The 23,155-nt window shown below is 51.8% G+C and overlaps 1 protein-coding gene across 3 annotated transcripts in view; it reads left to right on the forward strand.

Annotated features, from left to right (window-relative positions):
* VPS41 (VPS41 subunit of HOPS complex) overlaps positions 1–23,155 on the forward strand; it is a 165,496-nt gene that overhangs the window by 136,341 nt on the left and 6,000 nt on the right. For 2 of the 3 annotated variants that reach the window (XM_047763541.1, XM_047763540.1), the window contains 8 exons: positions 1,153–1,280; positions 3,942–4,086; positions 6,314–6,355; positions 6,504–6,554; positions 8,538–8,675; positions 16,609–16,663; positions 17,364–17,504; positions 19,400–19,536. In XM_047763541.1, the coding sequence (XP_047619497.1) occupies positions 1,153–1,280; positions 3,942–4,086; positions 6,314–6,355; positions 6,504–6,554; positions 8,538–8,675; positions 16,609–16,663; positions 17,364–17,504; positions 19,400–19,536 (837 nt within the window). The remainder of the gene's footprint in view (positions 1–1,152; positions 1,281–3,941; positions 4,087–6,313; positions 6,356–6,503; positions 6,555–8,537; positions 8,676–16,608; positions 16,664–17,363; positions 17,505–19,399; positions 19,537–23,155) is intronic. The other variant, XM_047763542.1, reaches the window with a different exon arrangement.

Below are 23,155 nucleotides of genomic sequence, written 5' to 3' on the forward strand. Positions count from 1 at the left end.
TGCAAGGCCTAGGACAGCCCCACGCGCCACAAAGAATTACCTGGCCTCAAAGGTCGACAGTACTGAGCTTGAGAACCCGATGTGAGCAGAAAAATCAGTGCACAGTGTGCTGCGTGTTACGACAAGGCTGTCGATGCAGTGTGGCGGGTACTCCGTCTGCTCCCGCTTGTAACTAGAGGAGAAGCTAGGGTTTCTGCTGGGCAGCTTCGGGACAAGGCTGCTGAGCTCCTTTGCAGAGCTGTCACCGGTGCTGGGAAGATCCGTAAACCAGGAGGTGTCAGACGCGGGCTGCTGTCCTCAGGGTCCTGCTCGCCCCTCAGAGTCTGTTGTGGCAGCAGCAGCATCTTCAGCTCCTTAGAAAGCTCAGAGGCTTAACCCAGTGATAAGTTTTCCTTTTTGGGGCCTCACAGGACGTTGCAAGTTGTCATTGCCTCCGTACCATCTGAGGTCATGTTTTACACATAAGGAAAACGTTATTCTTTTTTAAATTGTATTGGAATATAGTTGACTTAAAAAGCCGTGTTAACTTCAGCATATAGCAAAGTAAATCAGTTGTACATGTATCCATTCCTTTTCAGGTTCTGATCCCACGTAGGTTCCCACACAGTACTGAGTAAATCTCCTGGTGCTGTGCAGGATGCCCCCAAACCCCCAGACAAAGCTGGGTTTAGCGGCAGGCGTGAAAAGAAGACAGAGACGATGACTTGGAGGTGGGCTGCGGGCGATTCTGTGAGGAGCAAAGCCTCCCGTGCGTGGCGGCCGTGCCGCTGCCCAGACAGTGTCTGTGAGCGGTTAAAGATGTGCCCTCTGCGTGTCCGAGCTGGTCCGGAAAGAGGAGACGGGAAGTCAGGCTAGACTCGGTCTGCGCACTGGCACTTTATGGAAGCACCCAGGGCCTTTCTTCCTTGTGCATTTCGTCCTCCAGGGACAAGGGGAGAGATGGCACCGCCTACTTCCCAGGATCGGCGAGGGGAGAGGAGCCCACCGCCACCCCCCGAGCCCGCAGTCTGAAAATTGATGATAGGTTTATGGACCAGTGTTTTTATCGTGAAGTGATTTTTTTCTGTTTTCCAGATACTTCTGGGCATTGTTTGAACTCTCTGGACTGTTTTCCCATTTAAAGAGTATTTTTTTTTTCCCCTCCTCGGTTAGGGTTTTGCCACGCTGATCCGGGAATGGCCTGGAGATCTGTACAACAACGCGGTAATCGTTCAGGCAGTTCGGGGTCACCTGAAGAAAGACAGTCAGAACAGGACTTTACTTAAAACCCTAGCAGAACTGTGAGTATATTTTAGTGCTTCTTTTTCCAGACCAATCTCCCTGAAAGGTTTGCCATCTTTTAGATTTGGCAAAAGCTGAGTGGGGAAGATGCAGATTTCTCTATCGTTTTGCTCTAATCGCTCTTGGTAAAAACCTTCCAGGGACTCCAGCGAACAGCTGGACGGGGAGGGAGGGAGGGAAGGCGTGTGAAGCCATGCCAGCGTGAGGACCTCTGTCTGCCGGAGGAGAGGAGCCCTGGTTGGCATCGCTGGGTAGAGGCGGTGGTTCGGGGAGGGACGGTGCCAGGTCTTGGCTCCAGCAAATCAGTTGCCCAGTGAGGCTCCGGATCCTGTCTTTCTTGGATCTGAAAGTCAGCAAATGTCTCTAACCTTAGATGCCTTATCTGTAAGACCACACGGGCCAGTTCCTCATGGGATGATGTTAATGGAACTTCATAATCAAGAGCTAACTAAGTGCAGTGCCTGGCACTAAGTCAGGCTCAGAAAATGGAAGCTCAGTTCATGCTTTTCATCGCACTTGGAGGGACCCGGGCTTTGCGCCAAAGCCGTGATGCAGTTAGATGAGGTATGCCCGTGCCCTCTGGGAGCTGTGGGCTAGGAGACAAGCAGCCCTCCTCAGGCTCCCACCGCCTCAGATGAGCCCCCTGCCACCCTCATCTTACGCCTTGTACCCAAGACCAAGAAAGGCACGTCAACATGGCCTAGAATTCAGGGCTTTTTAAGATTTGCTCCAGGAGCTCCCTCCATGGCTCAGCGGTTAAAGAACCCCACTAGGATCCATGAGGTTGTAGGTTTGATCCCGGGACTTGCTTGGTGGGTTGGGGACCCAGCGTTGCCGTGAGCTGTGGTGTAGATCACAGATGAGGCTCGGACCCCATGTTGCTGTGGCTGTGGCATAGGCCGGCAGCTGCAGCTCCGATCCGGCCCCTAGTCTGGGAACCTCTGTATGCCACGAGTGCAGCCCTCAAAAGACAAAAAAAAAAAAAAAAAAAAAAACGCTCTTGCCCCGGAAAGCTCAAATCCTATCATATGTAAACAAGATTCTTCCTCAAACACATTTATATGGATAACAGTAATTCCTACTTTTTAAATTTAAAATATCAGACCTAGAAATCATAGCATCTATTAAAACAACTTTGTCTTCCGTTTACAGTTCTTAGAAGTTTATGCACTGTTTCAAGTATCTTTGCTCTGTTTAATACTCTACCAAACTCCCCAGAGACCATGGAACTTGGTGGTCCATGTATCGTTCAGCAAGTTGCATTTTAGACGTTGCTTTATCCCAGGACAAGAGCTCAAAAATAACCATTCGCAAGAATTACAGTTTATGTTGCTGCTGCCTACTCATGCTCATTTCTGCTTGTTGTTTCAGAATTTGACTCTTTACTTATGAAAATTTCATTATCGTTAATGCTTCTAATATTTCCTGACTATTACAAGAGGAGACTTAGCCTTTCTCTAAATGTAAAAGCCGATTTGGTTTGCCACGCTTACTACTAACCAATCATCCAAACAATTTCATTTGCATATTAGCCTAGAAGAATAAATTAGAAATTAGCAGGAGCATTTCAAGCATCAGAATATCTGTTTTGACTTGGAAAAAATGTATTTGTATGGTTGTTGGGAAGGAGCACCTTGAAATTTAGGATGCTATTAAAGTTTCTGTGTCATCTAAAAACAAAAGCAAAAACAAAACTTGCCTCCACAGAAGAAGTCATGACTGTGGCATTCTGTGTTGGAACGCTAACCATTTTCTTCCAGAAACATTGCTCCAGCTTTCATCAGCCTCTGCAGCACGAAGGCTGTCCTGACAACACTGATAGTCTTGTGGCACTGATGGTGGACTCACAGTGCCACTTAGGTCCAGTCACCTTTTTTGCCCAACCTAGGGAGTTACACAATGTGAAAAACATTGTTTCAACAGAAAAAACACATTTAAACTTTATACAGTCTCCTTGCAAATAAGCTTTTTGGAATATCATCCACTTGTCAGCTGAACACTGCTTGTAAGAATTTTAATTGATTTTTCTATTACTAGAATAAGAATAGGAGTTCCCGTCGTGGCGCAGTGGTTAACGAATCCGACTAGGAACCATGAGGTTGCGGGTTCGGTCCCTGCCCTTGCTCAGTGGGTTAACGATCCGGCGTTGCCGTGAGCTGTGGTGTAGGTTGCAGACGAGGCTTGGATCCCGCGTTGCTGTGGCTCTGGCGTAGGCCGGTGGCTACAGCTCCGATTCAACCCCTAGCCTGGGAACCTCCATGTGCCGCGGGAGCGGCCCAATAAATAGCAACAACAACAACAACAAGACCAAAAAAAAAAAAGACAAAAAAAAAGAATAAGAATTGCCTTCATTTTGAGTCTAATTTCTTTGTCTGGTATATGGATTTCTCTAAAAAATGTTGAGGCTTTTCTTTCTTAAGAAAATTTGTATTAGTTGAATATTGCAAGTTTTCTAAAATTTGCGTGAGATGGTTCTGAGAAAGAAATACGTATTTTTGGTCCCATGTAGTTAAATCCCAAGGAAAACTTCTCTACATAAAGTTCACTTTCCTCTCTGAGCAGGTTTTTCTGTGTTCCCGAGTGTAAAACACGGTGCGAGTGTGTGAGTGCTTCATCGGAAGTGTTGGGGAGCATCGGTGTAAAGCCTTGTGTCTTCCCAGGTACACCTATGACAAGAACTACAGCAGCGCCCTGGAGATATACCTAACCTTAAGACACAAGGACGCCTTCCAGCTGATCCACAAGCATAACCTTTTCAGTTCTATCAAGGATAAAATTGTTTTATTAATGGATTTTGACTCCGAGGTAACGTGTTCCTCATGTTCATGCTGACGAATTCTTTGTGCTCTACCAGATTTTTAGTAATTACCGTTTACCCACACCCTGGCGTCGTTAACGAGTCACATTCGTGTTCAGACCCCCCGGACCCTCCGTGGATGTTACCCTGATCGGCATGCAGGAGCCCTTTCCTCCCGGTGGTGGGTCTATAACAGCGATCCACATTTGCTGTGGAACTTTCGAAGTGTGTATGTGTGTGTGAGAAGTTGTCTTTTAGTAAAACAATCCATATATTCATAGAAACAGAGAAACTAGCCATATGCTTTAGCTCATTTTAATTGTGTCCCAGCATTAACATTTTAAGTGCCCTCTTTCGGTCCATTTATTGCCGTTTTACCCATTCACAACAGTTCCCGTTGTTCTCGGGTGATGCCCCAGCCCGGGACGCGTGGGATGTGTCATTTACATGTAGGACGAATTCGAATAGCGTGGCGTCTGTCAAATGAGAGCACCAGCCTCCACCGCTCACCCTCATAGTGGCTCTTGCAAAGTGATACAAACTCTGTCTGTGTGTGTGTCTTAAAAACGAAAGCTGCAGAGTTCCTGTTGTGGCTCAGCAGTTTAAGGACCCAGCATGGTCTCTGTGAGGACGCAGGTTCAATCCCTGGCCTCGCTCAGTGGGCTAAAGATCCGGTGTTGCCGAAGAGTGTGGTGTGGGCTGCAGCTCCAGCGCCAGTTCAGCCCCTGGCCTGGCAACTTCCTTATGCCACAGGTGCAACCTTAAAGAAGCGAGGAAGGAGGGGAGGGGGGGGAGGAGGCTAATGCCCACATTAGCATTCCCGAACTACTTAGGGGAAACAGATTAAAAAAACCACAGTAGTTCTCATTCAGAAAAATTAAAATTTTATGTAAATCAGAGTAGAACCCTTAAGTCTCTGAAAGGGTTATTTGGGATTTGTTTATGATGCTGTATTTATGGATAGTATGTGCTATGTCATATATCTGTGATGTGCTGTATATTAGTCTTCACACATGTAAACAATTTAAATAGGAGCTACGTCTACCCTTTTTTTTGAAAGAAGCTTTTAGCCCATTTTTCATACGAAATGGGTCACGTCCTCGGGGAGTACAGATCTGAGTCTTCTGAACGAGTGCAGTTCTGGAGAAAGTTCGGGTACAGAGGTTCTGCTTTTCTGACAGAAGAGGCTTAAGATGAGAGCCTCCTACAGAACCGAATTCCCTTTCCCACACCCAGTCTCCCCTTCTGCCTCTTCCACCCGCCGGGTGTCTCAGGAGCCTAGTTTTGCACACGTAGCTGTAGACAGAGGTGAGTGAGCTCAAGGACAGGAACCAAAGTTACAAAGTCATAGAACTTTCTAATTAGAAAATAAAGATCCCGATGTTTCAGAGAGAAACAGTTTTGAAGTAGACGGTCGGCAGTAGAGTCAAGAACGAGGCTCAGAGCAAACAAACAAATCTTAGGGCATTCGTGCTGGGGCACTGTCTCTGTGGCAGCGCGGGTTTGATCCCTGGCCTGGCGCTGTGGGTTAAGGATCCCCTGTTGCCGCAGCTGTGGTGTAGGTCACAGCTGTGGCTTGGATTCGATCCCTGGCCTGAGAACTTGCATATGCCACCGATGCAGCTGAAAAAGAAGAAGAAACAAATAGAATAAGCCCCAGGTGGTCTGTACAAGGCTCAGTCTGGGCTCCCTTCCCACCACCTCTTGTTACAAGCACAGTCTGTCTCGTTTCCTGAATGTTCGAGGTAAGCTAAGGTCAGTTCCAGAAATCTGTAAGCTTTGTGTTGGCCTGAAACCGCAGGCATCTTTTATTTTTTTTAAACCTCTGGCTCTTACACTTCTCCACGTACGACCAGCTCCTTTTATCTGTGGAATCTGTTAGAGGGGCTTAGTCAGTCTTCAGCTGGCCAGAAGCAGAGCTCATTTTTGTGGTCCTGTGAATGACACACTCTAGAACTACTGAGAATCACCTGAAAACTGATAAAGATATCGGACACGCCAAGATGGCCCGTGTTCGTGAGCTGTAGCAAAGCGCCAAGACCTCAGATTGAAGCACATTTTAAAGTATATTTAGGAATCTCTCTCTTCGAGACCCTTCTAAAGCCAGAACCTCCTCTCTGCATAAACTAAGACCCTGCCTTTCGTGGTGGTGTCCTCTCCAGTACCTTGTGTTCTGTGTTCTCTTTTCTTCGTATGACCAACTTCAGTGACTGTGGTTATTTTCTCATATTGCAGAAAGCTGTCGACATGCTTCTGGACAACGAAGATAAAATCTCAGTGAGTGTCGTCTTTCCTCTGTGCTCAGACGGATGAGTGTCCGGGAGCCCTGGCTCCATGCGGAAGAGAGAGGTTTTCTCAGGTGATTTTGCTGCCGTGTGTACATTCTCCTGATTTTACATTTCAAACATTTAATCTTCTTCTGCAGATTAAAAAGGTCGTGGAAGAATTGGAAGACAGACCGGAGCTGCAGCACGTGGTAAGCGTGACGGTCTCCTTTTTTTCTCTTTTGGCTTTTTATGGCTGCGCTTGTGACCTAGGGAGGTTCCCAGGCTAGGAGTCGAATTGGAGCTGCAGCTGCTGGCCTAGGCCACAGCCGCGGCAACAGGGGATCCAAGCCAGGTCTGTGACCTACACCACAGCTCACAGCAGCGCTGGGTCCTTTAGCCCGCTGAGCGAGCACTCTCATGGCTCCTGGTCGGCGGGGGGGGGGGGGCTGCCACTGAGCCACAGTGGGAACTTCCGACAGGCTCCTCCTTTGCCCTTTGGTTGGACAGTGCGGCGGCCCACCTTCCAGTGCTGCTTCGAGAACGCGTTCAGCTGGGAGGTTTGCCCGCAAACAGTGTTCCGTGACGGGTGGAACATGCGGCGTATGCTCTGATTCCGGCCTAACGGTACCAGATCAGGCACTTGAACTTTGTCTCACGATTGAATGGTGATTTTTAAAAAGCTACCATTCATCTTTGCGTTGGCACGCAGCGCCTGGGAGCACAGCCCTGTCCCTCTGGCGGCAGAAGCACAGCACCCAGCTTGAGAGCGAGAAGGACGTGTTCCCAGGGACGTTCCTGAGCCCGTGGCCTGCGGAGGCCCTGGTCGGAGGGGCCGAGGGAGGGCCGGGGTCTGTAGGAGTTTTGCTGGGGGCGGGGGCGGAGTGTGGGCAAGTGTGAGAAGCTGCCTGCGAAGCACACGCAGAAAGCAGCCGCTTCCCGTTAGAGACGCTACTGCCCTTCTCTGCCTGGGACGCTGCGCGCGTCTGGGCCCATTGAAATCATCCCTCAAAGATACCTCTGACCTCCCCTGGGCCAGTGTCCTGTTTATCTCCGTCCGAAGGCCCCTCAGAGCCCACCATCCTTGGGCCGCTGTGGCCGAGGGCTTGGTGGGGTCACTGGTTCGTTGTTTCCCAGAATCGCAGGCAACGTTTTTTCGTCCCCGCTTCCATAGAACCAGTTACGGCGCAAGTGACAGCAAAGCCGGCCCTGTGCACTGCAGACAGTAGGGTCTCGAGCCGAGGGCGTAGCATGCAAGGTGGTCCTTGTCCAGAACCCAGAAAGATCCCAGACCAGTCTCAGTTTTGGTGTCTCACCCTGGGCCCGCGTCTTTCATGCGGTCTCGCGGGGCGGGGGGGCCAACAGGCCTGTTACTCGGGGGGTGGGAGGTGGTCTCTGGTGCTCTGCGTTGTTGTTGTCATGGAAGGAAAGCAGCACTGGCTGTGTTCTGTGGCCTTTTTCAAAATTATCCAAGGAGAATCTTCAGTGAAAACAGGGCTTATTCGAGGAGGACGTGGGCTGGGCACGTCCACCGCAACCACAGCCACCGCAGCAGGGTGCATAACTCTCTGCCCCACAGCGGGAACTCTTGCTTTGGTTTTGCCGGCGCCAGGACAGGCGGCATCTTGTTGCAAAGACAGATCTTGACTGTCAGAGAGGAGCTGCAGACCGAATGAGAGTCTGTGTAGCGCTTGTCGCTCTTGGGGGGCGCTAGGGACATATTCTTGCCCCTTTCTATAGAGGATGGGGGTTTGATGACCTAGGAGCCCCGCTGATCACGCGTGTTGTTTCGGAGGCAGCGCAGGTGTGGTGATGATAGTTCACAGCTCCCGTCGTGAACATCTCTGCGGTGCTCGGTGTGCGCCCACGAGTGGTAACTCATTCGGGCCTCACAGCAACCCCCAGAGATGCTTACCAGTGAAGATGCCCAGTCGCAGGGAAGTTATGACCTACCCAAGGTGACGAGGTTGGGGTGTGGCAGAGCCAGGCGACTCAGGGCCCTTCTGGAGGGAGCCTGGCATCTCCCGGCTCCCCAGGGCCTTCTCCTCCCCGCTCCCCCCCCCCCACCTAGAGGGTCTTCCGGAGACGGCCCTCGCCCGCCTCCCCACGGAAGCTGTTGAGAACCGAAAAGAGCCGTGTGCAGCAGGCACTGCTCTTCCGCTTTGAACACGCCCGCGTTACCCCGTTCTTTTTAGTATCTGCACAAGCTTTTCCGGAGAGACCATCGTAAGGGGCAGCGCTACCACGAGAAGCAGATCAGCCTCTACGCCGAATACGACCGTCCGAACCTGCTCCCGTTTCTCCGAGACAGCATCCACTGCCCCCTGGAGAAGGTGAGTCGCGGGTGCCCGGCCCACGCGCCGCAGGCCACGCAGCGGGCAGCAGCGGTGACTCCGGGTCTCTGCTCATCCATCCGTTCAAGACGGAGACCCGCTCACAAAGCAGTAGGTTTGCGGGGCCTCCTGCTGAGAACTAGAGGCCCTGCTGGATTTGACTGTGGTGCAGAGCCCAGGTATTCCCATGAGGGTGGAACTGGGGTAAAAGCTGGATCCAGGGTGTAGGAGTCACTCCACCGTAAACCCTGGGGGTCTGAGGCACATTGGCGGGGTCAGCCCGGGAGGGGCGTGGACTGCCACAAGCCAGAGGTCAAAGTGGAGCACTGGGGTCCTGCAGCCTGTTGCTTGAAATACCCACCGGAGGTATGTGTGTATTTCTCCCTCGCACTACATCCCGTCGTAACTGTAATCACTGGACTCTCTCTCCCACCGTCCTGTGAATTCTTCAAGGACAAGGAGCTTCACTCACTCACTTTGATAAACTCAGTAGCCAACAGGCATTTGACACACGTGTTGTTGCGTCCTGAGCGAGTAAATGACACCCACTGGGCTCGACTGTGGACTCGGGAGTTTTGCGAGCCTGCTGTCTCACGGGGAACTAAGGCACTTAACCTGTGTCAGCTGGGCAGTCGCCGACCGTCACTGCTGTTTCCTGCGGCTCCCCAGACCATCTGCACGTGTCAGCAGGTTCAGACAGCCCGGTGGCAAGTACTTGTCGAGGTCAGCTGGGTGTGTCGACAAGACAGAAACTCGTGGTTGACCCATAAGGCACAGGTGTGGCGCGGGTGGCGGTGACGCCTGCTCCGCGCGCCCCCCACAGCTTCTGCAGTTGCTCCTTCAGCCCAGGATTAACTCCACATGTGTTGAATTTAGTGTGAACCAGTCTCAGCTCAGTGAATTTTCAAATTCTGCAGTTAACTTAAAAAAAAATCTTGCCTGCCTATGATTTTATGAGAAACATTAACATCTTATGTTTGAGCCCTAAGGCTTTTTCTCAGAAGTAAATTTGGAAACACATCATCTTGGCAGAGCAAACGTTCCTCTCTTTTCTCATGGTAGGCTCTGTCTTCTAGAACAGGGGAGACTCTGACTCTCTGAACAGCGCCCCTTCTTGTATCTCCCTTGCGGAGGAAGCCTCGTTTGTTTCCGGGCTGTGTTTTGTCGCCTCCTCAGCCAGAGCCTCACGCCCGAGAGGGATCCATGTCCTCTCGGGGCTCCTGCTTCCCATTCACTGAACAAGGTGCAAAGGCACCTGGCCTCCACGCTCTGGGTTACGGATTCCAGTCCAGTGGTGCGCAACCCAAGCCCACTGCTCCGCCCAAAAGGGAGCGTCGGAAAACCTCGGACCCACGCGTGGTGCTTTGAACAGGCCGAACTCGCTCCGCGCCATGCGTCGACCTGGCGGGGTTTTCTTTCCGACCCACTTGGAAGAACCAGCCGCATGTAAGACAGCGCCACGCAAGCGTCTGAAAACAGTTATGGTTTAAACAGTTTTTACATTACCCCATGTTTTCCCCTGAAAGAGACTTGTGAGCAAAATGGATTAGAGATTCTAAGGGTAGCAACGTGTCATTATAATCAAGTCAATAATCCACATTTTTAGAACTCCCTAAATGGGCTTTCAGGTTATATAGGTCATTGAGACATCTTCGTAAGAGATTATCTTTTCATCAGGCTCCACTGTGGGAAGTCTGTATATTTGCAAAAAAGTACACCACTGTCCTTGCCATCTCAAAGCAGTTTTTTGGTGCTTTGGTTTTGTCTTTTTGCCATTTCTAGGGCTGCTCCCACGGCAGATGGAGGTTCCCAGGCGCGGGGTTGAATTGGAGCCACAGCTGCCGGCCTACAGCACAGCCACAGCCACCCCAGACCCCAGACCCCAGACCCCAGCAGCACAGCACTCAGCAAAGTCAATGCAGAGAGTCTTTTTTAAAGAAGACTGTCTTGGAACAGCTCTTTTTTGTGCTGTCTCCTCGGTGCTGTGCTTCGAAGTTCCTCGTTTCGATTTGATTTCTCCCAAGTGCAGCAGCTGGAGAAAGTCGTTTCATACGGACAAGCCGAGCCTTCAGGAGCTGAAAGCAGCGGCCCAGGGTCTGGAGCTGCCAAGCCAGAGGGCCAGGACCTTGGGACCTGAGCCTCCTCACCTCGGGTCCCACATTCTTAACACCAGGGGAGGTTCATTAAAATCATCACCACAGCAACAGTAAGAAAGCTGCTCCTCAGTATCGCAGGACTCGGGAATGACACCAGGCTTTGAACTGTCCCTGCGTCTGAATTTCCACGTGTGGTCCTCAGGCAGGAGTTCTCACCTGCAAACCGGCTGTGCTTGTGCGCAGAACAGTCCAACGCAGAGAATCGGCTTCATCATCCACACCTGAGTTCACGACCACTGTCACACCTAATGGCATTCACGAGGTGGCAGCACTTATGAATTTGGAGGACTACAGCTGGGAGATGCAAAGCTTATAGATTTTCATTAAAGACATTTTAAAAATAAGACTCGATAAAAGAGACAGGGTCCAGGCGAGGTGGAAGTCACAGAATTTATAGTTGACAGGGTTTCTGTTAGTAAATCCTTAAACTTCTAACTCTGTTACTTACCGTTACATTAAATCAGGAAAAGGGCATTAAAATGTTCTTTTTACATCATTTTTACTCAATTTACATTATTATTCTGCCTCGTCATTTTTGTTTTCTAGTCTCCTTTTCTGTGCGTGTGCTAGCATGCGTGTGTGTGTGTGTGTGTGTGTGTGTGTGTGTGTCCGTGTCCCCTCCTGGCTTTAAAAATCTTAGTTTCCCTGCTCTTTCCTCTAGAGGGAGCACTCTGGCCCAGGATTATGCCAGGAGCTAAAATAAGAAAACATGCTTTTATGCTTTACTTGTCTCAATATTAGAAAAATCCTCTGTACCAGAAATATTTGCTTTTTACACTTTAGTCACAATGTGCAGAGATTTCTAGAGTCTCTACTTCCTCATATATGAGAAAAGGCTAATTTAAGATACTGCTAGAAACACATCCTAAAACATTAAGAAAATCTGTGAAATTCAAATTCGGAGACTCAGTTGTCATTGAGCTCAGTGTTACACACCTGCTGGCTTTTCAGACCATTCCTGCCTTCAGGCTTTGCCTTCAGACACCTCTTCCACCCAAATGGCCATTTCTGATAATGTCCTGAAACAGCCTCGGGCTGCGCTTTGCAGCAGAATGTTCGGCGCTGAGAGAAATGGGCCATCATCTCCTCGGATCAGGGAGCCACTAGCTACACGTGGCCGTTGAGTATTGGAGCTGTTGGCGGTGAGGAACTGAAGTTTTCTTTTGGTTTATTTATTTGTGCGTTTGTGTATTTTACTTTTAAGGGCCACACCTGCAGCACATGGAGGTTCCCAGGCTAGGGGTCAAATCAGAGCTGCAGCTGCCAGCCGGCACCACAGCCATAGCATAGTGGGATCCAAGCTGTGTCTGCGACCTACACCACAGCTCACGGCAACACCAGATCCTTAACCCACTGGGCGAGGCCAGGGATGGAACCAGTCTTCATGGATACTAGCCAGCTTCATTTCCGCTGAGCCACAACCGGAACTCCCTTCATTTCAAGAGCCACTTATAGCAAGCGGCTCCTGTCTCAGCCAGCTCAGGTGAGCCCTCCGACTTCAGACTCATTGTGGTTTGAGACGTGTGTGTTTTCAAGCAGCCTCCTGTGCTCAAGGAAAGGAGGGTGGCTCTGTTTGAAACGTCTGAGTGATGCTCTAACATGTTGGTAAATTTCCAGGTACAAAGGTGATTCATGGATTCCTTTTAGTAATAAATCACTTTAAGCATCCCGTTCTGACTGTATTGCCTTGTGCCATTGTCTGTGCATGACACGGTCTTACCAGAACGTGAACTGTCTGTCCATCTGTACGTCCGGCAGTTAGCACAAGTTGGTTGGTTTCTCCGTGTTTTCACTGGAATAGTCCCAGGTCCTCTGACTTCGGATTGTTTTGCTTTTCCCGTGGCTCTTGAACGCCTCACCTGTGTGTCCTGTTTCTGCTCTTGTATCATTCCAGGAGAGTGAAATATTTTTAAGAAAGTTCTGTTCAAATGATGACAACTGGGCGGGACCATACAGAGATGTGGGTAAATCACCTCTTAAATCTAAACCAATGAGAACGTTCTAAGTGTTCTGATGAGGTTCAGTATGAGTGATCAGAATCCCCGACTGGCAGTGGTTTAAACGGAAGCAGCAGGTTAGTTCTCTGTCACACAGAAGTCCTAACTTCAGTGGCCAGCGGGTCAGAGACCCAGGCTCTATTCTCTCGTTTCCCACCTTGCACAACCTTAACCTCATGTTGGAAAATGGTGCCATCCGTGTTTCCAGGAGCACTTTGGATGAAAGGATTAAAAATAAGAGAGCCGGGGGCTCACACGCACCGCTTCGTAAAGAACAGCCCGGCAGCCGCCAGCCCGCGCTTCTGGTTCATCTCCGTGGGGGACTCGTGATGGACTCTAGTCACATAGCCCTCCTGCCGCCGGGGAGCCCTGGAGAGTCTATTTAACCCCCTAAAACCTCGTTACTATAGAAGAAACGGGTGTGGGATACTGGGGACACCTAGCTATCTCTGCCTTTTTTTCTTTCTTTCTGCTGCACCCGTGGCACGGGGACACTCCGGAACCAGGGGTCAAACTTGTGCCGCAGCAGCGACCTGCACCACAGCTGCGGCAGCACTGGATTCCCAGCTCGCAGAGCCGTAAGGGAACGCCTGTCTCTGCCTTTTTAAAGGGCCCTGTGAGTGATCAGAGGAGTGGTGTCTCCTCCTCACGACGGCCTTTAGGTCTTTGCATTTTCTCCTTTAAATGGATATGTGCTTCAAACACTGTCTTGGTTTCATCGCAGTTCTGCAGTCAGAGGTTTTTCCACTTGCGTCATGTTTAGTTTGCCCCCCCCCCGCCCCCGTTGATCTCTATGACCTGCTCCCCCCCCACCCCCCCACCCCTTTTAGCTGGTAATGTCCAACCAGTGACATGGATTTAAAGATATATTCTGCCCACAGGTTTTCAGTCAAAAATCAAAACGTCAAAACTAGCTCCTGCTGTTACTTCTCAAGACAGACCGTGGAGCTGAAAGCCAATGAACTTGTGCAGTTCTTTTCATCTCCTTGGTTCTTGTTTTGAAAACATCCTTGCTTGGTTGCTTTTTTTTTTTTTTTTTTTTTTTTGGCCCCACCTGCTGCATGTGGGAATCCCTGGGCCAGGGACTGAACTCTTGCTGCAGCTGTGACCCGAGCCACAGCTGGGACAACGCTGGATCCTTAACCCACCGCACCGCAAGGGAACTTCCTGGTTACTTTTAAATGACTGACTATGCAACCCAGTAATCTTCCTCCGAAACCTTTTCTGCCTGCTCCTCTGTTGTGTTCTCCTTTGGCTGCCACACAGCATGCAGAAGTTCCCAGGCCAGGGATCAAATCCCCTCCACAGCAGTGACAGTGCCAGCTCCTTAACCACTAGGTCATCAAAGAACTCCCATTTACCTGCTCATCTATATAAAAAATACTTCTTGCACACTTGCTGTGAGCCAGGCAGTGTGCAGAAGGGCTTAGGGTGCACGTGGTTCCTGCCACCAGAAATCAGACGACCAGCTGGGGGAGCCCGTTCACGTCCCTGTGACGGTGGTGAAGTGTGCGGGAGGCGCGGAGAGTGAGGACATGGGATCTGCCCTGCTCTGGGTCTGAGGAGTGTTTGCTGAGGGACTCGCCAAGGGGTGGGGAGTGGGGACCACAGCTGGGGGACCAGCAAGGTGTGAGGTGGAGCTGCGGCGCAAGGCAGGGCCAGACTGCAGATGCCTCATCTTCTGGGAAAGATTCTGGGATTTAAGTCGGAGCAGAACCAGGAAGTAGGCAGGTTACGTGGGAGGGTTGCGGGATGAGGCGTCCTGGTGGACCTGCTCGTCACAGTGCATCCAGCTCAAGTGTCACCTCTTGTCCCAAGCCTGGGCCCGTGTCCTTTCTTGGCGATCGAAGTCCTGGGCTTCCGCACTGGCCGGGCCCCGCGCACGCCTCTGCTGGACTCCTGCTGGTGCTTCTCCACCGCTGCCCCTGCCGCGGTCTTGCCCTCGTATGGTGGCAGCAGAGGCAGTGTTATTACTGTCTGTGCCTCTCCATCCACCCTGGGCCCCTCATGCCAGGCAGAGGGCAGAGCGTGTGTGTGCCAGCTCATCCAGAATTATCAGACTCTATAAATTCTCAGTGTGTCTTTTTCCCTTACACTCAAGGAGAGGCTGTCATCTGTATAGTCCCTCGTTTCTTCATGGGATTTTTGTCAGATAGTTTTTCCTCTTTTATTTTTTTATAAGGTTCCCTGTGCTATACAGTAGGACCTTCGTGTTTTACATGTATAGTGTGTATCTCTTAATCCCAAACTTCTAATGTATCCCTGCCTGCCTTCCCCTTGAGTAACTACATTTGTTTGCGCTGTCTGTGTTTCTGTTGTGTAAAAAGGTCACTTGTATCGGTTTTTTAGAGTCCACATGTAAGTGATATGTTTGTCTTTGACTTCACCCAGTGTGATCTCTAGTTGCTGCAAGTGGCACTGTTTCCTTCCTTCGTAGGCCTGATCTTGCCTTGTGTACATGCAGCTCACCTTGGTCCACTGCTCTCTTAGGGACACTCAGGCTGCTCCGTAACTCGGGTGTCGCGGTCAGTGCCACGATGAACATGGGCTGCATCCTCCCACTCGTGACGGGTCCTTGTGCGGAGTTCTCTTTTAGACCCTGTGAACCAGCAATATAAACATTCCTGTGTTTTATTTTGTCTTTTGGCCGCCACTGCAGCACATGGAAGTTCCCAGGCCAGGGGTCAAACCTACGCCACAGCAGCAACCCGAGCCACTGCAGTGACAATCTCACTGAGCCACAAGGGACCTCCCAGCATATTCCCGGGGCTTAATACTTTTTTTTTTTTTTGTCTTTTGTCTTTTTTGTTGTTGTTGTTGCTATTTCTTGGGCCGCTCCCACGGCATATGGAGGTTCCCAGGCTAGGGGCTGAATCGGAGCTACAGCCACCGGCCTACGCCAGAGCCACAGCAACGCGGGATCCGAGCCTCGTCTGCAACCTACACCACAGCTCACGGCAACGCCGGATCGCCAACCCACTGAGCAAGGGCAGGGACCCAACCTGCCACCTCATGGTTCCTAGTCGGATTCGTTAACCACTGCGCCACGACGGGAACTCCTCCCGGGGCTTAATTCTTTAGGCAGCAGGGTTCACTGAGTTGCAGGGCGCTTCGTCCTGGGGACACACATCCGCAAACAGCAGTCCTCTCCTGGCGTTTGCAGTCCAGGACGGAGACCAGGCTTACACGGCCGCCTGTGCACTAGAGGGGCAGCAGTGCCGAGAAGAATCCTCACGCGGCGTGAAAGTTTGTGGGAAAGAGGCTTTCTCCCAGCATCATCTGCCTTTGCTCGTGGAAGGTTCTGAGTTGCCTCAAATATGTCATCAGTGAAGTGCTGTAGGGTGTCCTGCTCCTCTGAGAGGTCCGTCGAGACAGCCGCAGCAAAGCTTGAGGAGGTCTGTGTTTGGTTTTTACTTGATATTGTTGTTTTGGTCTGGTTTGCTGCTTTTTAGGGCCACACCCGCGGCACATGGGGGTTCCCAGGCTGCGGGTTGAATCAGCTGCAGCTGCCAGCCTACGCCACAGCCAGAGCGAGGCCAGAGCAGAGCCACATCCGTGGCGCAGACCACAACTCATGGCAACGCCAGATGCTTAGCCCACTGAGCAAGGCCAGGGATCGAGGTTCTTAACCCGCTGAGCCACCAGAGGGAACTCCTACTTCGTGTTGTTTTTCAAGGGAAGCAGCGGACAGAGTCTTTCCAACGCAGGTGATTGGCCCTGTTGACATGCGCTCTTGTCCGGTTCCCCCCTGGTGACCTTTCCACTCTGCTTTATTTGCAGGCTCTTGAGATCTGTCAACAGAGGAACTTTGTGGAAGAGACAGTTTATCTTCTGAGTAAGTAGCCCTTTTTCGCTTGGGCCCCTGTACGCTAAGGAACGGGTGGCGTCTCAGCTCAAGAGCAGGAGGCGTCATCTCATGGGTGATACTGAGGTGACATAGTCGTGCCGCGGAGTAAACAGAACGGGGTCCGTGTCCACCTCACAGCCTAAATGAGGACCCGCGGCGGATGGGTCGCTAAGTTTACGTTGTTTGTAATGTCCAGAAGGGGGTCAGAACCTGCCAGGCTCTGGATTTGGATTCCAGATCTGCCCTTCAGGAGCCGGGTGGTCTCGGCGAGGCCCTCGCAGGTCTGTGTCCTCTTTGGCCGAAGAGGACAGGCGGCAGACGCGACCGCACAGGGTTGTCGTGACGGCACGTGGTGTGGTTGGAGTGACGCACTTAAGGGAGGGCTCAGCCCACAGTGCACACCCTGTGAGCGATGCCTGTCACAGCCAGTTCCCGGTGTCACGTGAGGAAGCCGGCTTCTGCCGCGGCTCTCCCACGTGTAGACAAACCAAGAGAGGCCTGATTTCCCTCAGATGTTTTATCGAGGAGTTCCTGCGGTGGCGCAGCGGGTTAAGGATCCTACGTGGTGTGGCCGCAGCTGCGGCTCGGATCGGACCCCTGGCCTGGCAGCGTCCGGGGGCCGCGGGGGCGGTCGTCTGCGGAGTGTCTCGGGACAGCGTCCTCAGTGGTGCCTGTCGCGTCTCGCTAGGCCGCATGGGCAACAGCCGGAGGGCCCTGAAGATGATCATGCAGGAGCTGCACGACGTCGACAAAGCCATCGAATTCGCCAAGGAGCAGGACGACGGGGAGCTCTGGGAAGATCTGATTTTATATTCCATCGACAAGCCACGTGAGCAGGAAAGCCATCTGTGACCGTGACTTTTTGCCTCTCCGTTTAGCCAGTTGTCTGTAGAGTAGGAGTCATCTCAGGGTGCTCTGGGTTGACCATATGGTGACATATGTGTAGTGAAAACAGGCCAGGGGTCCCGCTGGGGGGCACCGTGGACCGGTGGCGTCCTCGGAGCCCTGGGACGCAGGTTCAGTCCCCGGCCTGGCACAGTGGGTGTTGCTGCGGCGGTGGCTTCAATTTCAGCTGTGGCTCAGATCTGATCCCTGGCCCAGGAACTCCATGTGCCTCAGAGCAGCCAAAAAAGGAAGAAAAAAACCCCACAAAACTAAAAAAATCAACATAGGCCAGGTACTTAGTAACGCTTTCCAGTCCTCTTCCTGCACAGGGAAGCCTGGAGCCTCATCGCCTCCTATTACCTGAACTTGAGAAGGACGTGAGGCCAACCTGATGCTGTCGGCTGTGCCCCCCAAAGCATACGTTTACCTACTGCCCCCAAATGGAATAAATAGAGTAACAGCCTTGATTTGGGGTTTGTTTGGATACAGGGGGCCTTTACTTTGGAAGCGTATAGTCCAGCCCTCACCCAGTCTCTGGAAACCCATACTCATGCTTGGAGGTGGACTGTATTCGGAGCTTTGCTCCTGGGGTGTCTCGTCTGTCTTTCCTGCCGTTCGATCAGCGTAGCAGCGAGTGTGTTTTGTTGCCTGCCCCGGCCGTTCGCCTTGCATCTCCCATCTTGGAAAGAAACAAAAGCAGTTACCTAATAGTAACACAGATCCTCTTTAGCAGATGCAGATAAGATTCAGAAACTAGTGGTCGTGATTTAAAATCTTTCCCCTCCTTTGCATTTTTTGGTACGAAGGAAGGCTTATATATTTCAAGATTTTCAAGCTCTAGAAACTTCTGGTTGTTTTGTTGTTGTTGTTGTTGCTATTTCTTGGGCCGCTCCCGCGGCACATGGAGGTTCCCAGGCTAGGGGTCGAATCAGAGCTGTAGCCACCGGCCTACACCAGAGCCACAGCAACACGGGATCCGAGCTGCGTCTGCAGCCTACACCACAGCTCACGGCAACGCCGGATCGTTAACCCACTGAGCAAGGGCAGGGACCAAACCCGCAACCTCGTGGTTCCTAGTCGGATTCGTTAACCACTGCGCCACAACGGGAACTCCTGGTTGTTTTTTAATAAGAGATGCAAGGAGTCCCCTGGTGGCGTAGCAGTTAAGGATTCGATGTTGTCATTGCTGTGGCTCCAGTTTGCTTTCTGGCCCAGGAACTTCTGCAAGCTACAGGTGTGGCAAAAAAAAAAAAAAAAAAAAAAAGATGCAAGAGGCTGGTGGTGTTGGAGTCCGTGTCAGATTAAGGTGGTTGCGTGTACATGTGTATTTGAGTATCTTTGAGACTGTGGTTTAGCGCTGCCCGGTGGTGGTTTAGGGACCAAAAGGCGGCAAAGTGGGTTAAGGAAGCACGTTGTAACCTGGCCCAGTCTGACCTTGAATTTGGGTTTTAAAGTTGCCAGCTGTGTGGCCCCTGGACGCATTCGTTAGCCACCCCATCTTCCTCGTCTGTAAAATGGGAACAGAGAGCATCCCCGTTGCAGAACATTGGAGAAAAGTCTTCCGTAGCTGAGCCACAGTCAATTCTCAGTACATATGAGCTGCCTGCCTTCGATGTCCCGAGCTCTGTTCTGAAGGAATCGTTTGTTCTCCAGTTCCTTTCTCGCTTCTCAGTTAGCTTCTCCTTTGAGGAAAGTAAAGGAAGATTAGCTCTTGGGGGGATTTAGAAATGCAAGTGGTTTTACACTTACCGGAGGGAAGTCCCTTTTTCTTGGCGTCACTCGCAGCCTGAAGTCGCCTGAGCTGCCCTGCTGACAGGTGTCTTCCGCGCTGTCTTGCAGCGTTTATCACTGGCTTGCTGAATAACATCGGCACCCATGTTGACCCAATTCTCCTGATTCACCGTATCAAGGAAGGGATGGAGATTCCTAACCTGAGAGACTCCTTGGTCAAAATCCTGCAAGACTACAATTTGCAGGTAAGTAGCGGTTCCCGGGACAGAGGCGTGTGCTGAGTGAGGTGACGCCTGGATCAGCATTTCTGGGTCTCCTTTAGATACCAGTTCAGTTCGATAGCCAGGCTTGACTTTGGCCGGGATACCTGGAACACTGTTCACACAGAGAAACTGGAACCACCACCCTCCACGGAAGCCATCCATGCTTTTAACCATCCCCAGAGTTTCTCCTCTTGGTGAGCCTTCTTACATTTGCGTGGAAAACACAGCAGGCTTTGGTTACCGTGGCTGTGAGATCAGGCCACCCAAACCAGTCTTCAGCAGCTTGGGTACTGTGTCCACTTAGGGGCGTTAAAATGTTTTTCAAATAGTTGGATAATTTCCTTGAAGCCGCTTCGTAACCTAGGGCCTGAAAGATGTTAAAATTCAGGATTTATGGTTAAGCTTTTGTCTGTTTTCTTGAGCACTCTCACTTTATTATGCTCGATAACTCAGAATTTGTGATGAGAGCCGTGGAACTTGTTACTTTGATGTAAATAATTACTAAGCGCCTCACGCAGCCTCCTGACCTTTTCCTCACAAAGCCTCTAGCAAAGGCTGCCCTTCAGAGTCCTGGAAGCTCCCACAGAACCTGAAGCTGTTTACAGCACATTTCTCTTAAAATTCTGACTCTTCTTTCTCCATCTCATTTGCACATGGGTTTTCCTTAGAATGTGGGTGGAATTGCTTCCTGGAAACGCAGAGGTTTTGAAGGTAGGGCTGAAAGAGAGATGGCGGGAGAAGGGTGGTCTCGGGGGAGGGAGGGAGGGATGCCGGCAGGGGTGCAGAGTGGGGGCCTGCCTGCCAGACCTGGGGCGGTGGCCTTAGGTGATGTGCTGGGGTGGCTGTGGGGTGGGAATGCTGAACCCTGACCACTGGACGTAGGTCCCTAGAACTTGTCCCTTTGGAGAAAGAATTCTGCAAAGAGAGAAAGGGTCATGAGGCAAATAGGAGTTTTAAAGAGAGAAGAGGGGAGTTCCCGTTGTGGCACAGTGGTTAACAAATCCCACTAGGAACCATGAGGTTGCGGGTTCGAGCCCTGCCCTTGCTCAGTGGGTTAAGGATCCGGCGTTGCCATGAGCTGTGGTGTGGGTCGCAGACGCAGCTCGGATCCTGCGTGGCTGTGACTCTGGCGGAGGCCGGTGGCTACAGCTCCGATTCGACCCCTAGCCTGGGAACCTCCATATGCGCGGGATCGGCCCAAGAAATAGCAAAAAAAAAAAAAAAAAAAAAAAGACAAAAATAAATAAATAAATCAGGGGAGAAGACAGGAGTAGAGAAAACACAGGCAGGCTGGGGAGGGCGGAGAGGGGGGGAGGTAGACGCAGGGCTTTGGAGGCGAGCGAAGCACGTGTGGGGCGGTCCTTCCGGGCTTCCTCTGGCTTTGGCCGCACTCATCCCGCCTCTCGGGACGGACGGACTGTAGCACCCGGGCCTCTGGGAAGGGGCTGGGACGTCCTGTGGCCCATGCCCTCCGGTCTCCAACCCCTGAGGAAGCTTTTTGCGAGTATGTAGTTGTGGGGGTTCTGCTGGACCTCGAGGACGAGGCCTAGGTGCTCCCTGTCCTCCCCCGTCTCTGTCCTTCTGTCCACAGGGAAGGGCTTGCGCTTGCTCAGCCGGGCCCATCCGTCTCCTGCTTCAGTGAGAGGCAGGGTGCGCCGGAGGCGGCAGCTCCGCAGCATCGAGAGGAGGAGCCAGCGACATCAGGCCGTGACAGCTGGAGGGCCAAGAGCTGGTGGCCGGGGAGTGGGCTGTTGTTGCATTACAATTTCCAAAGGGGTCATTGTGACCTCCTTCAGAAGAGGAGGGTGAGGGCAGAGGTCACGGTGCAGAACCCGGCTCTGGGGCAGGCGTCGTCCGCGTGGGCCCTGGGCGGTGGGCTGGGGTCCCGCGATGTCCTTGAAGGCAGAGGCTAACTTCGCAGCCCACCGTGACCGGGGTCTCACGGGGCGAGGCAGCTTTAGAGGAGCGGAGGTTTCCCTGAGGACAGGATGTGACAAAACTAGGAGCCTTCGCGGAGAGGCTTGTGGGAAATCCAGGTCCAGGCAGGTAGTCAGAAGATCTCAGGACGAACAGGAGTTGTTCTCGGTAGAAGGTGGAGGCGAGCGGGCGACCCAGGGACAGGTGATGGGGAGGGTGAGAAAGGCGGGGAAGGAAGGGGACGTGTGGGGATGGGGGGTTACGTGGCGCAGGAGAGGAGCCCCGGGAGCTGGTGTGCGTGGCTCTCGAGGGTTGCAGGGCAGCCGTCCAGGCGGGAAAGCTTCACTGAACGCTGAAGTGTGAATTGGGCTCTGGGGGAGCGGGCCCAGCGTCAGCCCTTCTAAAGCTCGGGGTGCGGGGGAGCCTGATCATGCTCTGTGCCTCCTGGGCTCTCACCCCCCTTGGGTCTTCCCGGATGTGCTCCAGGTTTGCAGATTCCAGCTTGTCGGGAAGTCCTTTAAGTGTCTGTGAACAGCTCTACCCCAAGGAAGGGGACGAAATAATGACCCCTCTGTCCTCCAGCTCCACGGCCTGCAGCCTAGCTCCTAGGCTGAAAACACTTCTCTCAGCCTCTGCAGTGCCTGCAGAAACACCTAATAGATCCCTCTTCCAAGGCCCTTTCCCGAGAGCCAAGCTCAGGGTACCACTGTGTCTCACTGCTCATTTTTTCCGGCTATATTTACATAGTTCTGAGTCAGCCAGGAGTAAAAAGAAAATTATTATTGGGTGCAAAGTGAATCCTGTATGAAAAATTATCCACTAAGCAGCTGCTGAATCAATATTTTATCCTCTTAATTATCTGTTAAATGTCCTAAGAGCTTTTCCTTCAGTTGTGTAAGAAAAACGCAGTTGGGGAGTTCCCGTCGTGGGGCAGTGGTTAACGAATCCGACTACGAACCATGAGGTTGCGGGTTCGGTCCCTGCCCTTGCTCAGTGGGTTGGCGATCCGGCGTTGCCGTGAGCTGTGGTGTAGGTTGCAGACGCGGCTCGGATCCCGCGTTGCTGTGGCTCTGGCGTAGGCCAGTGGCTACAGCTCCAATTGGACCCCTAGCCTGGGAACCTCCATGTGCCGCGGGAGCGGCCCAAGAAATAGCAAAAAAGACAAAAAAAGCAAAACGCAGTTGGTGTGTGAAGGAGGCTAAGCTGCGTCGGTCCTGACCAGGGAGGGGCTTCTGGGGCCGGAGGGGAGGGCCGGAGCCTTGGGAGCCGCCCTCCTGGGGTCTCCTGGGGGTGGGGCGGGGGGGGGGGGAGCCTTAGGCGTGGATCCCCGAGAAAACGCTCCGCTAAAGCAGGGTGTGCAAAGAATTCCGGAGGGCCTTCCTGTTGGTATATGAAGAAAGAGTTTACAATGATTTTCTCTGAAAAAGACTACTTTTTTCCCATTACTGGAAACTTATTTCCTTTCTCTGGGGGTCACTGTAAAACAACATCTATTTATAGGACAGCCCGAAGTTTCCAGAAAGGTTTCACATACGTGTTTGTTTGATTCTGTTGTATTCGGTCTGGCCTTTGTTCATTTCCTAACACTGCAGTTGATTTTCACCTGTCCTAGCAGGATAAAAAGTTTCTTACCCTGTCAACTCATGAAATTTAGGGAAATTTTTGCAGGCCCGTGTATTTGCAA

This window comes from Phacochoerus africanus, chromosome 16, assembly GCF_016906955.1.
Source record: "Phacochoerus africanus isolate WHEZ1 chromosome 16, ROS_Pafr_v1, whole genome shotgun sequence".
Lineage (NCBI taxonomy): Eukaryota > Metazoa > Chordata > Mammalia > Artiodactyla > Suidae > Phacochoerus > Phacochoerus africanus.